This window comes from Agelaius tricolor, unplaced genomic scaffold, assembly GCF_023055355.1.
Source record: "Agelaius tricolor isolate 1412-34295 unplaced genomic scaffold, bAgeTri1.0.p SCAF_3, whole genome shotgun sequence".
Classification (NCBI taxonomy): Eukaryota; Metazoa; Chordata; class Aves; order Passeriformes; family Icteridae; genus Agelaius; species Agelaius tricolor.
This window is the reverse complement of record NW_027269263.1, coordinates 23388975-23401477: the sequence shown is the minus strand read 5'-3', so window position 1 is coordinate 23401477 and position 12503 is coordinate 23388975. Positions and strand designations below refer to the sequence as shown.

General features: G+C 42.1%; 1 protein-coding gene across 11 annotated transcripts in view; it reads left to right on the top strand.

Annotated features, from left to right (window-relative positions):
* Nucleotides 1-12503, top strand: part of ANO4 (anoctamin 4) — a 187407-nt gene that overhangs the window by 117874 nt on the left and 57030 nt on the right. For all 11 annotated transcript variants that reach the window (XR_011678567.1, XR_011678566.1, XM_071423193.1 and 8 more), the window contains one exon: nucleotides 6519-6650. Coding sequence is in view for 9 of the 11 variants with exons in the window: in XM_071423193.1 (XP_071279294.1) it covers nucleotides 6519-6650 (132 nt within the window). In the remaining 2 variants the exon portion in view is untranslated. The remainder of the gene's footprint in view (nucleotides 1-6518; nucleotides 6651-12503) is intronic.

Here is a 12503-nt window from a genome sequence, read left to right as displayed (position 1 = left end):
CAAGTTGTTGCCTCTGGTCCAGAACTGAATTCCTGTCTGGTGTCCCTTCACATGGACCACCGCAATTTCCTCTGGCCCCCTTAGACCTTCTAAAATTTGCTGGATTAACTCCCCGTGCATCAGTCCCTTTCCTCTCGTGTTGATCAGTCCCCTCTCTTCCCAAATTTTCCCAAATGTGTGAACCACCCCAAAGGCGTACCTTGAATCTGTGAAAATTGTTCCCTTTTTCCCTTTCAGTCCCTTCAATGCCCTCAAAACTGCGTACAATTCACATGCTTGTGCGGACCAGCTCACATTCAGGGGACCTGCTTCTATCACCTTTCCTGTTTTCCCATCCACGACCGTGTATCCCAATTTTCTTTTCCCTTCAATCACTCTGCTTGACCCATCCACTAACCACTTCTCCCCCTCATCCAATTCTTCTTCTTCCAAATCCTCCCTGAACTTCGTCTGCAACTTGACCACCTCCACGCAATCATGAACCAACTCCTCTGCAGCCTCCCCAAACAGAAACTGTGCGTGGTTCTGCGCAGTTGTTGTTCTCAACTCCAAGTCCTGCAAGTGAATCAAAATGGCCTCATGTTTTAGCAACCTTGCATCAGTGAGCCATTTGTCTGCCTTCTGCTGTAGTATGCCCTGCACGTTGTGCGGTGCAAATACTACCAACGGTGCGCCAAAGGTTACCTTCTTTGCCTCCTCCACCAGCAAAGCCACAGCCACAATCACCTGCAAGCACGTGAGCCAACCCCTGCTGACCGGGTCCAAAGGCCAGGACAAGTAACCCACAGGTTTCCTGACCCCCACCCAGTCCTGCGTCAATACCCCATGTGCCGTGTGACTGCTCACATCCACAAACAACTGAAAGGGTTTCCTCACGTCTGGGAGGCTCAGCACTGGTGCTGCCATGAGTGCTTCCTTGACTCCCCTGAATTCTTCCTCATCTTTTTGTGTCCATTTGATCCAGTCTGTGGTGAGTTTCTCATAGAGAAATTTCACTTTTTTGCTGTACCCTTCAATCTACTGCCAGTGGTATCCCAACAACCCCAAAAGCTGCTGGACCTCCCTCTTTGTCTGCGGGGGTGGCAAGGCAATAATCCCTGCCACCCTTTCCGGGTCCAGTTTCTTTTTGCCCTTGGTTAACCAGGGTCCCAAGTACCTGACCTTGGGCTCTGTGAACTGCAACTTTGACTTTGAAACCTTCAACCCCCTTTCCCCCAAAAAGTTCAAAAGCTCAATTGTGCTCGCCCTTACCTCCCCCTCCCCCTGACCTGCGACCAACAAATCATCTACATACTGTAGAAGCTTTGTCCCTCCGGTTGCTGCAAAATTACTTAAAACCTGTTCAAGTGCCTGTCCAAATAAGTTTGGAGAGTCCACAAAGCCCTGAGGCAACAAAGTCCACCTGAGCTGCTGCTTCCTGTTTGTCTCCGGGTCTTCCCACTGAAACGCGAAATAATCATGGCTGTCCTTGGCGAGAGGGCAGGTCCAGAAAGCGTCTTTTAAGTCAATTACACTGTACCAAGTGTCCTCGGGAGTGAGATTGTTCAGCAATGTGTAAGGGTTTGAAACTGTGGGGAACAAAGTCTTAGTCCTCTGTTTCACAGCCCGTAAATCCTGCACCAGCCTAAAGCTGCCATCTGTTTTTCTCACTGCCAGAATTGGGGTGTTGTGCCTTGACATGCAGGGCTCCAGTGTGCCTTTCTTTATTAATTCATCAGTCACTGGTTTCAAACCCCTCCTCCCTTCCATGGGGTTGGGATATTGTTTGACCCATATGGGGTCTTCTGGTCTTTCAATTTCAACCCAAATTGGTTCTATGTCCAGCCTCCCAGCTTCCCCTGGAACATACCACACCCTCGGGTCTAGTTTTTTCTCTTCTGGAACAGTGAGGTTTTAAAGTCTCACCTTGAGCCAAGGTTTTTCCTCCGCCAACCCAATCCCCAGGGCCACCATCATGTCCCGCCCCAGCAAATTAAAGTCCGCACCCTTGGCCAATAAAATATTTCCGCTGTGTTTTCTGTTTCCTGTGTCTATTTCTATGATTTTTATGATTGGAACTTCCAAAGGATCCCCTTTTGCCCCAGTTACCATCATAGAGTCATTGCTCAGAGAGCACCCCTTTAGTAACTGTAGCACTGTTGTCCATTCTGCCCCCAATCCACCATAAACCACGTCACTTCTTTGTGAGGTCCCACTCTTAATTTTACCAAGGGCTCCCTCGACGTTCCGGACCCCAAACTGAAAAGTCCCTGACACCCCTAATCTTCCTGGAACATTGCCTAGTCCTTGGCTTTGTTGGGACAATTCTGTTTGATGTGCCCCTTCTGTTTGCAGTAAAAACACTCAACATCCTGCTTCTGTTCGCCTGAGCCCCTCCCCTGGGATGGACTCGGTTTCTTTGCTGGCGCCTTTTTCGCTGTGTCCTTCCCCTGTTCCTGCTTCTGAGCCTCCCTTACTGCTGCCACGAGAACCTTGGCTTGAATCTTTTGTTTTTCCTCATCCCAATGCATGTATACTTTCTGGGCTTCCCTCAGCAGTTCTTGTAACCCCTGCTCTTGCCACCCGTCTATTTTCTCTAGTTTTTTCTGAATGTCCTCCCAGGATTTCACCACGAACTGTGTTTTTAACAACACCATTCCCACTGGGGAATCAGGGTCTGTTCCTGAGTACATTCTCAGACCCTTTCGGAGTTTTTCCAACCACTCCATGGGGGTTTTGTCTTTCCCTTGACATTCCCAGAGCATCTTGCTCATGTTCTGCCCTTTCAGTACCGCCTCCCGGATACCTTGAATAACCATATTTCTTAAATTTATCACCTTTGCCTCCCCTCTTCTGTCTGGGCTTCCCAAGACGGCTTCTGGTTTGGCCACCGTTCCTCCCCAGCCCCCCCATTTGGGTTCCGTTTTTCCTAATCCTTGATCGTGGCTAACCGGATCATGTCTCTCTCTTTGTTGTTAAATAACGATCTTAAGATCGCTTGGAGATCGTCATAGGTGTATATGCTGGTTCCCAAAAACTCATCCAACCTCTCCACCACCCCCAAAGGATCATCCATTAATTTTCCCATTTCCGTTTTGAATGCCCTCACATCACTGGTGTCGATTGGGGTGTGCACGTATCCAATCACCCTCAGAGCTGTCGGCACCTCCCATAAGGGATAGATGCCGGGTTTTTCCTCCTCGTCCTCACTTTCCCCCATGGTTGCCCTCCTCGTTCTCCGCCTTGTCCGACGTGCCAGGTGAGAGACGTCCCTAGAGATGTCTACCTTTCCTTCCTCAATTTTCAGAGATGCCTGTGGCAGCAGCTGTGCTGCCGCCGTGTGGCCATGTGGGAAAGCAGATGCCGCCACCTGCTCTGGTGGCGGCAGCGGTGCGGTCGCCTGAGCTTGCGGAGCCCCCATGTCAGGAGGCATTCCTGGTGCCGCTGGTGCCTGAGTGGGATCAGGCTGCTGCGGGGCCACAAGGCAGGGGGGTGGAAGATTTTCCAATGGTTCCCATTCCCTCCCTGTTTTTGCCACGTGCTGGAGAGCTCGTACCGGGTGTAGACCCAAACAAGCATGTCTCCACATGTTGGCGTACTCAATTTCCTCAGTCAGGATCCCATGGGCTGCGACCGGCCATGTCGCAGTCAAACAAAGACAAGTCCAGGTTTTGAATGTGCTGAATATTGACCAGAATCACGTATTTTCCAATCTCCTTCCCTCCCCATTTTTCCATAGAAAAATGGATCATTTTCTCCTTGGACTTCCCCACCCTCTGAGGGTTTTCATCCCAGTGCTCCAGCATCCACCCCAAGGAACTATCTCTGGGGATTTCTGGTAGAATTCTTCCAGGGACTTGGGAGGGTTTTTCCTGAGTTTTTTCTGGTGTCTGCTGTTTCCCAACCCCATTTTCTCAAGGAATGTTACAATTTTTCTTACCTTCTCTTGTTTCACCGGGACATCCGTCACAGGTCCCGTCTCTCTCTCCAATATTGGGTTTTCCAGCTCACGAAAAGCCGCCAGCCTGACCAAGTCAAACAGCGAACTGCTCTGCCAACTTTTTGGGCTGTTGTTCTTACCTGCTTCCTCCGGTTTCAGAAGGCAGACAGGTTCCCAGAAGTTTCCAGGCTCCTGATCCCAACCGTGACCGGTTTTCCCCCTAGACTCCCCCCGAGTCCCGGGTCTCGTGTGTTTCGAACAAAGAGCCTTGCACTTCCCTCTCAACCGATCACGTCCCTCATGGGATGGTGAAACTGCAGTCTTGGGGTCCGCACTCACCTCGTGACAAAGTCACATCTCACACACTCGTCCGATCACGCTCCACCCAACCACACAGTACTTACGGTTATTTTTCTTGTGTGGATCTCTTCGTGCACGTTGAGTTTTACGAGTGAAAAAACCTCGGGTGTCGGAAATCTCTCTAGATCTTTCCGAACTTTGCCAAGAATTGGGCCCTCTGTCTCCCTTGGCTGTGGTTCTGGTTGCAGCACGCGGCTCCGGTTACGGTTCGCAGCTCCAGTTGCAGCTCTTTGGGGATCTGATTGGTTTTTCAGAATCCAATCCTGCTTGGGCCACTGAAATCAGCGGGGCACCCCCTGGGTGGGAAAGGGGTTCCTGAACCCCAGTATTAGATCATGTCGGGCTTGTCACCAAATTGTTATAAATGGTCAAATCGGAAACCACATTTATAAGAAAATTTAGCAATGATTTATTAGATCCTTAACAAAATAGAATTTTGAGAAAAACCACCACAGCCAAGGCAGCGTCAGCCCTGGATGTTGGCACTGCGTGAACCTGGATCAGACCAACAAAGTGTCAGCGTCTCCCTGGTGGTTCACCCCGACTGTTTCATGCAGCGAGTTTATATACAGTTTATTCTGCCTGAGGCAGAAATGACTGAATGTTCCTTTGTGTCCCTTCACATGTAGAACTGAGGCCATACATGTGCGGGAATAGACAAAAGTGAGTCCAGGTGTCTAGATGGTTGTCTGAACACTTCCGGAAGAGTCCGCATTCACATGAAGCAGAGTGGCGCCAGTGCTTGAGTGAGGTAGATGCAATCTCCCAGGTGCAGGTCCCTCGTGAGTGGCCCTGACATTCCAGGGAAAGTCAGCAATCATGGCCCGGGAAGATTTCATTCATACGTTAACAGACTTGATATTATCTTAACGTTGTCCAGGAACTAATTGAATAAACATAAGACTCTGCTCCCAGCCAGGTGGTCAAAGACATAGCTTGGATTTTACAATATTTTATACATAAATAGCATGAATTATCTCTATCATATACTCCACTCATGTTTAAAAATGAACGTTAGCTTCCTTGTCCAATTTAAAACCTGGTGGAAGAAGGCTGAATATTCCAGGAATAACTCTGTGAATTTTAAATGAAAATATATGACATTTTCACATCACTTCCCCATATATTCAGCTGCCTGGATATGGGTTGTCTTCCCTCAAACTGACTGCGCAGAGGTACCAGCATTTGCTGGTCTTAAGAGTTCTTATGTTGGCCATTTCAAAAAAAAAAACTCAAAAAACCAAACAACTACAAAAAAAACCCCAGAAAACAAACAACCCCCCCAACCATATTTGCAGTCCTTGAGTTTCTTTCAGAGCTGAGCTTTAAGTTCAAAGGAAGTAAGGGAAGTAAATTCTTATCCTTTAGCTCCACTTCTGGAAACATTCATCCAGTGACTGAAGTATGGGCACACTCCATAATTTGTAGTCCATGATTTTTGCAGGGATCAGTGGTTAGGACTTGGAGCAGGAGTCACTGTGCTAAGCACAGTTTCCTTGGGAGCTTTTCATTATAGCATTCTAGTATGGATTTGAATTTGGTTTAGATTGTCTTCTGCTATGAGCTCTGGTTGTTCCCTTCATTTCACTGTGTATCTTTGCATGAATGCACCTGTAGTTAAATCTGCCCTTCCTCCAGCTCAATCACTGTTTGTTTTCACCTTCGAAATGTAAGAATCTGCATAGCAGTCACTTGTTAGCTTATACACCCAGAGTTCTGGTTTCATGGAGGTTGTAGTGTTGCAAGAAACAATGAAATGAACAAAGTAGCCTATTTTGTAATAGGATGAATTGCAAGGTAAGAATCCATACAGAGAGCAGTAATAGGCTGTAACTTGCTGGGTTTAGCTGCCAAAGATTTTTGTCACAATCTCCACTGTTCTAATGTTTAGATGTCCAAAATCTAACGTTGGTTAAGCCTGAATTTTAAACTAACTAAAAATGTGAGAAATAAAGATTTAGAGAACATGCCAAGCACTCCACTGGGCTTCATAAGATTTACGGCCACATGTACCATCAGCATTGCTTTTCTGATGAGACAAAATAAATGCTCCTCTGCAGAAAGCTGGTTATGAGTAATCGAGTTCAGCATATGTAATTTGGTCTGCCTCAACAAAAGTCAAAAGACATTGCACCTTTCCTAATTGTAAATATTTAGTGTCCTGGTTTGATAACCTGTACTTCATAATGTAGTGGAAAAATCCATTATCACAAATGCTCATACTTATCATGTGCTGCAGGATCGAGAAACAGATAAGCAGGTTCCGAGGATGGTTGCCCAGAAAGCCAATGAAACTGGACAAGGAAACACTGCCAGATCTGGAGGAGAATGACTGCTATACTGCTCCATTCAGCCAACAAAGGATCCATCAGTGAGTATTCTAGCATATATTCTAGCATCTCAGTGGCAAGGTGAAAACTTTTCCTTCTGGATTCACCTTGGAAAAAATTGATTCCTTTGTTCATGTCTTAAGGACTAGTGCCTTCATATTAGCCCTTTTTCACAAAAAGGTAGAGATAACTAGTCTATATTTCTATTAATTAAATGTCCAGCTCAAAGCTAAGGAAATCAATGGGAAAGTTCCTTTTAATTCACTGGAATTTCAATTACATCTTTAAAGGGATCAAATGGCTATTTTCTCTCAGGTCAGAATTGCAGTTGTTCTTTTTCACTTAAAGCTGTGATTAAAACTTTTCTCAGCATTCCTTATGTATTTAGCATAACCAAAACTAGTCCTTCATCACTGATGTTTGAAATATTGACACTTGAATTTAATTCCTAGTTATGACTGTAGAACAAACAAAACTCTAAAGAAAACAGACAATGTCAATTTCATTGCATTTCTCTTTCAATTTTATGGAAGCAAAACTCCTTGCAAAATGGCAGTGTTCAGACAGTGTTTGGACTTAGCAGTGACACTTTTCCACCAATTACACCAGTGTTGGACAAATGTCAGAGAAATCACTTGGCTACAAGAAGCCTTTATTCCCTTGCAAAATGCAGAGCAGAAAAAGTCCCACATAACTTTCATAACTCATATGAAATTAAGGGATGTCAAATTTTTGATGTCTTATGGGTAGTTAGAGAGTTTGTGATATGGGAAACAGTCATTGACTGAGAGCAAAACCACAAAGATTAGGCAGCACTGTTGAGGATACCAAAAGAAGACAGAGAATGAATTATAGGTTGCTCCAAATTCTGAAATATGTGGTTTTATTCAGGGAGAAGCCAGGTTGACAAAGCTCTAAAATACCTCATTTTGAATGAATAATTTTTGCAGGGGTTTGATTTACTAGCTGCAATAAAAATGAGTAAAATAAACCTCTGCCACAAATGGCATCTTTCCAAATACAGCAGAAAAACAAGAACAGGTGCAAAACTCCAGGGAAATTTCAATAGAAGTCTGTTTGATACAGAGATGGGTCAGTTATTGTGCCCTGCAAAAGGAAGAGTAGGTGCAAACTAGTTTGAGAATAACTAGTGATACTAAAAAAACTAATAAATCAGGATGTCAGCATTAATGTTTTTATTACCAGTAATATTAACTGCTAACGTCCCTTAAAATTACTGCACATAGGAAATGGGTTGGTAGTTTGTTCTGAGAGATTTTTTTTGTGGCTGAAAGGAGGATTGACATTTATGAAGAGTATTTTTAGAGTATTTCTTTTTCATTCTTCTGCCTTGCTCATTTTCATGTTGGTAAACTGTCAGGAGAGTTTATAAGTGTTAGTTTCATTAACACTCCTGCTGTTGTTTGACGCTTCTTTTACATCATGGCAGCCTTGGAAATTTTACTTTTACTCCATGGCAGACCTGACATTTTCTGCTTAGCTTTCTGTGTGTAGTCTTCCTATCCTTTTGTGTGGGGCTTATAAAATGTTGGCTGAGCTGGCCTCCTTCTCACGGAAGATGCTGGCTCTGACAGCAATGGTGTTCCTATTGTGCTTCAGCCTGTTCCTTGTGCCTGACTTGTTTTGTTTCACTAGAATTTTGAAATACAATGACTTGTTCAATATTTTTCTACTGAGTTGCATGCAGGTATTTCAATTTTTTAACCCAGAGACCCACAGTATTGTTTTAGGACTGTGAAGATAAATAATCACTGAAATTCTTGAAATCCTGAAAAGGAGAATTGCCATCTACAGTAATGTTATGATAATTTAGCTTCCATTTTGTCAGTGGTAAGAAAAGTCCATACCTTTTGATATTTGGGACAGTTAAGGTTTTGCTGGTATGCTCTAACCATGTGACCAATACAATGTAATTATACTGGAGGCTACAAACTTGTCATGGGTGGTTACTTGTGGAGTTCAATGTTCGAAGAGCACATCATCCTACAGTCTAGAAGAGCAGTGACAATCTCCTTCCTACTCTTGTGCCTTCAGCTGTGACTCTGCCTCCTCTTCCATCACACAGTAGTGCCAAAACTGATTCAGAGAGAGCAAGTACAGGACTGGAGGGGTCCCAGTACCATCCCAGTGTTCAGCTAGCTGACCTCAGTGTTGTTTAAGACTTTTCATTGAACATATAGCATTTTTTTGAGCAAAGTAAATGTTTGTAACTCATTGAGTTCTTGAAGTCCTCAGAGGATGCAGAATAAATGCGAGTTTTTTAGTCTTTTTGCACTGTATTAAGGTAGTAGCAGAAAAATGCCACCAGTGTCTGCTTTTTGTCAGAACTTATATACAGATTTTGAGTTTTAAGTTTACAGTAGAAGCCATACAATTTTCCTGCACATCTAGAATCCTAAGTGAGAGGAAGAGATTAGTGGGAAGTACAGTCAACTGTTCTTTGAGAAATACCCACAGGAACCTAAAATATATAATCAGTCTTTTAATTACACTGATGAGGATTTTTCTGGCTATTGTACAAGTATTTCTGGAGAGCAAGACATGTACTTCTGGCAGTTGAAAATATTTTGGATTTCTGTGTTGCCATAAATTACTGTTTATCCAAGATATGCTCAATGAAGACCATGAAGTGAATCACTCACAATTACAACCATCTCGGAAGCACAAAACTTAGTTTTCAGATAAGATCTCCATGGCCTCACAGTAGATTTTGCCACATATCCTACCTGGAGGCTGCCAAATTCTTCCTTTTTTCCTGGTTTTATGTGCTTTGCATCTTCTAAAATATTATGCCTTAAATACTCATATGAGCTTGGCTGCATTTGATATATTGCAATTTGGGTCTAAAATTCCTTATTTCTTCCTTTCTTCATAGCATCAGATGTCTTTCATGTCACCAAAGAACAGGCAGTTTATCTTTTGTGATCTAGCCACAGTTTCCACATAGAGGACTCCAGTCCAATACAGATTTTACAACATGACTTGAGTGGAGACTTCATTTGTGATAGTTTCTTTTAAAAGCATGGAAAGACAAAGAACTGACAATACTTACAATTCAGTGTCTGGGGTGGAAAATAATTAAGAAAAAAACCTTACCTGAGCTTATTTCCATAGGAAATAATATTTTAAAAATATTCATGTACAAGGAGTGTATGCAATTTTAGTAGATCATTTCAATAGACTTGTTCTTTCTTGCATTTTTCTTTCCCATTCAGATGGAAAAAGGCCAGATGTGGAGAAATTCAGCTTTCAAAAAAAAACTAAGTTTGTTTTAAGAGGCACAGCTAGCCATCTGTCCTTCCTCCAAAACTGGCAAAGTAGAAAACACAAGAATGACATTTGTGAGATATGACTATAACTTTTGCAGCACAGCTTCAGGTTTTCTTTTAAAGGCATTATGGCATATTTCATAGGGTATATCTCAAAGCTGTCAGTACAAGAGAAGACCAAAATTCATCTTATTTCTTAAGTAATAGAAAATCTCTTTTTGGAGGAAAGTTCTGCCAAGCACTTCTTTTTTTTTTTTTTTTTTTTTAATTGTGTGGAATACAAAAAGATTATTTTCAAGATAGACTTCTGAGTAGTGTCTCTTTTTTGCAGCCACAACTTGGAAAAGGCTGTGCTTATACCAAAGTATTTCTTCTGAAAATTATCTTTTACAAGAATGCACAAGATGTGAGAAATGTTTACCATTAGACACACTTAGTTGTTCTTCTACTACATCTTATTTATTTATCATGTAGTCAGCTGCTAATCACTTGGGAATAGTAACAGCAGCAATTAGCTGCAATTTCTGAGGTAACTGTACACTAGCTAGGGAAATATGTTAATTGCTGTTTAGAGATTTCAAACTCTATATCAGGAGCTATTTCCCCTTTGTTTTATCTTTCTAAGGCAATAAACTCTCTGATTAAATATTAACCTAATATATAATTGAATGACCACTTAAAATAAATATTTGTTACTTAGTGAAAATAAGATTAAAAATTTACTCAATTAGGAGGACTAGGATAGTAACATGATTAATTAAGCAAAAAATGCCCCTGCATACCAGAGGTTAATAGATTTCTTCTCATTTATATTATGTCCCCTTGTGGTACATAAGTCTTGTATTTTTTCCAGATTTCCAAGAGATGTGTCTCTCAAAGTGGAGTTGCTTTTCAAGCTTTTTCTGATGTTCAAATTGATCTTAACAAACCCCATCTCTACCAAGATGATCTGTGCCCATGTTCCCTTAAGTCCCCTCACCCCAAAATCATGGATAGATCAGGGAACTACTGCAAATGGAGACAAGGCACAGGGCTGCATGGACACTTACTTGTTTTGAACCAGGATGGTCATTCTGGCATTTGAATACATCTAGAGTATAATAACTATTCATCTTTAAATGGCTTTTTATAAATGGGGAATCACAGTTTTGCAAATCCTGCTCTCAAACAAATCTTTGTGCTGCCAAACTTGGACATGCCTTGCAATGGTTTTTTTTTTTTTATTCCCTCTGATTCTGGAAGTTTCAATTGCATGAAAAATAGAAAGAAGCAGGGCATCCCTGAAAAATACAAAAGGCTCCCTCTTTCTATCTCAGGTGAATATTTCTAAGTGAACTAATTTAAATTAAGAAGCGATCTGGGGGAAGACATCTGGGGCAAAGGCAGAGGAAGGTGAAGGAGAGATTCAGCACTTTCATGACTTTCTATTTTACTTTGGCAGTTTTGAGGCTGTGGTGCCAAATTAGAAATGGAGAGAGCCACTACAACATTCTTTGTCCCAAAGTGACTCTGTTTTAGGCCCTGTATGATATGAAAACCCTCTATTAACCATTAATAAAAATGTCCTTTTATATAAAAAAGACAGTTAGCTGCAACCTTAAAAATCAAGCAAAACAAAAATCAGCAAGTGCTAATAATATAGCCATTTTCAAACAAATAAAGTAGAGAAATGTGTGGTCTTATTCTCAGGGGAATACTGCAGACTCACATTGTTGCTGTTACTCCAGCTGATGATTTACTTTCTCTACGTTAAATTGGCTAAAAACCTGCTATTACCTCCGCCAACAACAGGTTGGCTGTTGGCTCTGTGATTTACATGGGAGTACAGAAGGTTGGGCATTTTTCATGTGCTAAGGAATACACTACTCACATAGAGATCACTACTTCCAGCAACATCTGTGCTCTTAGTTTGTACTGCTTCCAGCAGAAGCAATTTTAGATATGGTGTCAGACTGTTTCAGTGTCTGTGGACCCACAGTGCAAAGATACACACGGATCTGTGCATGCATCCATCCTCCCTTTGTGTCTTTGTCAGCAGGCCACAGGTGTTCAGATTTCATCTTTTTTTATCTTGTCACTAAAGCAAAGAGCCTTTTCCTGCCTTTTGCTTTCCCAAAATATAAAAAGTAAAATAAAGCAAGAAAAACAAACCCACTTTTTTTCAAATATGTATTCAAAGATTCAAGAGCTAAATTTACCCTTTAAGGGTTTGTACAACCTGCAAAATTACCAAAGACAATGTGTGAACAGGAATTCCTTGGTAATTTTTTCTTGGTTGAATTTGCACTAATTTGAGGTCTTTCTTTAGACAACAGTTAGCTTTGCTGTGCTTTGCTATCCACAGAAAGATAGTTTGAAATTTCCAGTTCACAGTTTAGTTAAAAAGGCTACAAATATAGCTTCAAAGCAATTAACCTTCACTGACTCTTCATGTCTCTTACAGCATAAATGTAAAAGCAGTATTTCCAGAATGATATTTTTGAAAGGGACTTTAATTAGGGATCAACTCTGGAAGCTTTCCTTCCAAAAGTACTCTCATTATCTTCATTGGGATTTTCTTTTTGAGTAAGGATAGCTCACACAAATAAGACTTACAGGACCAAG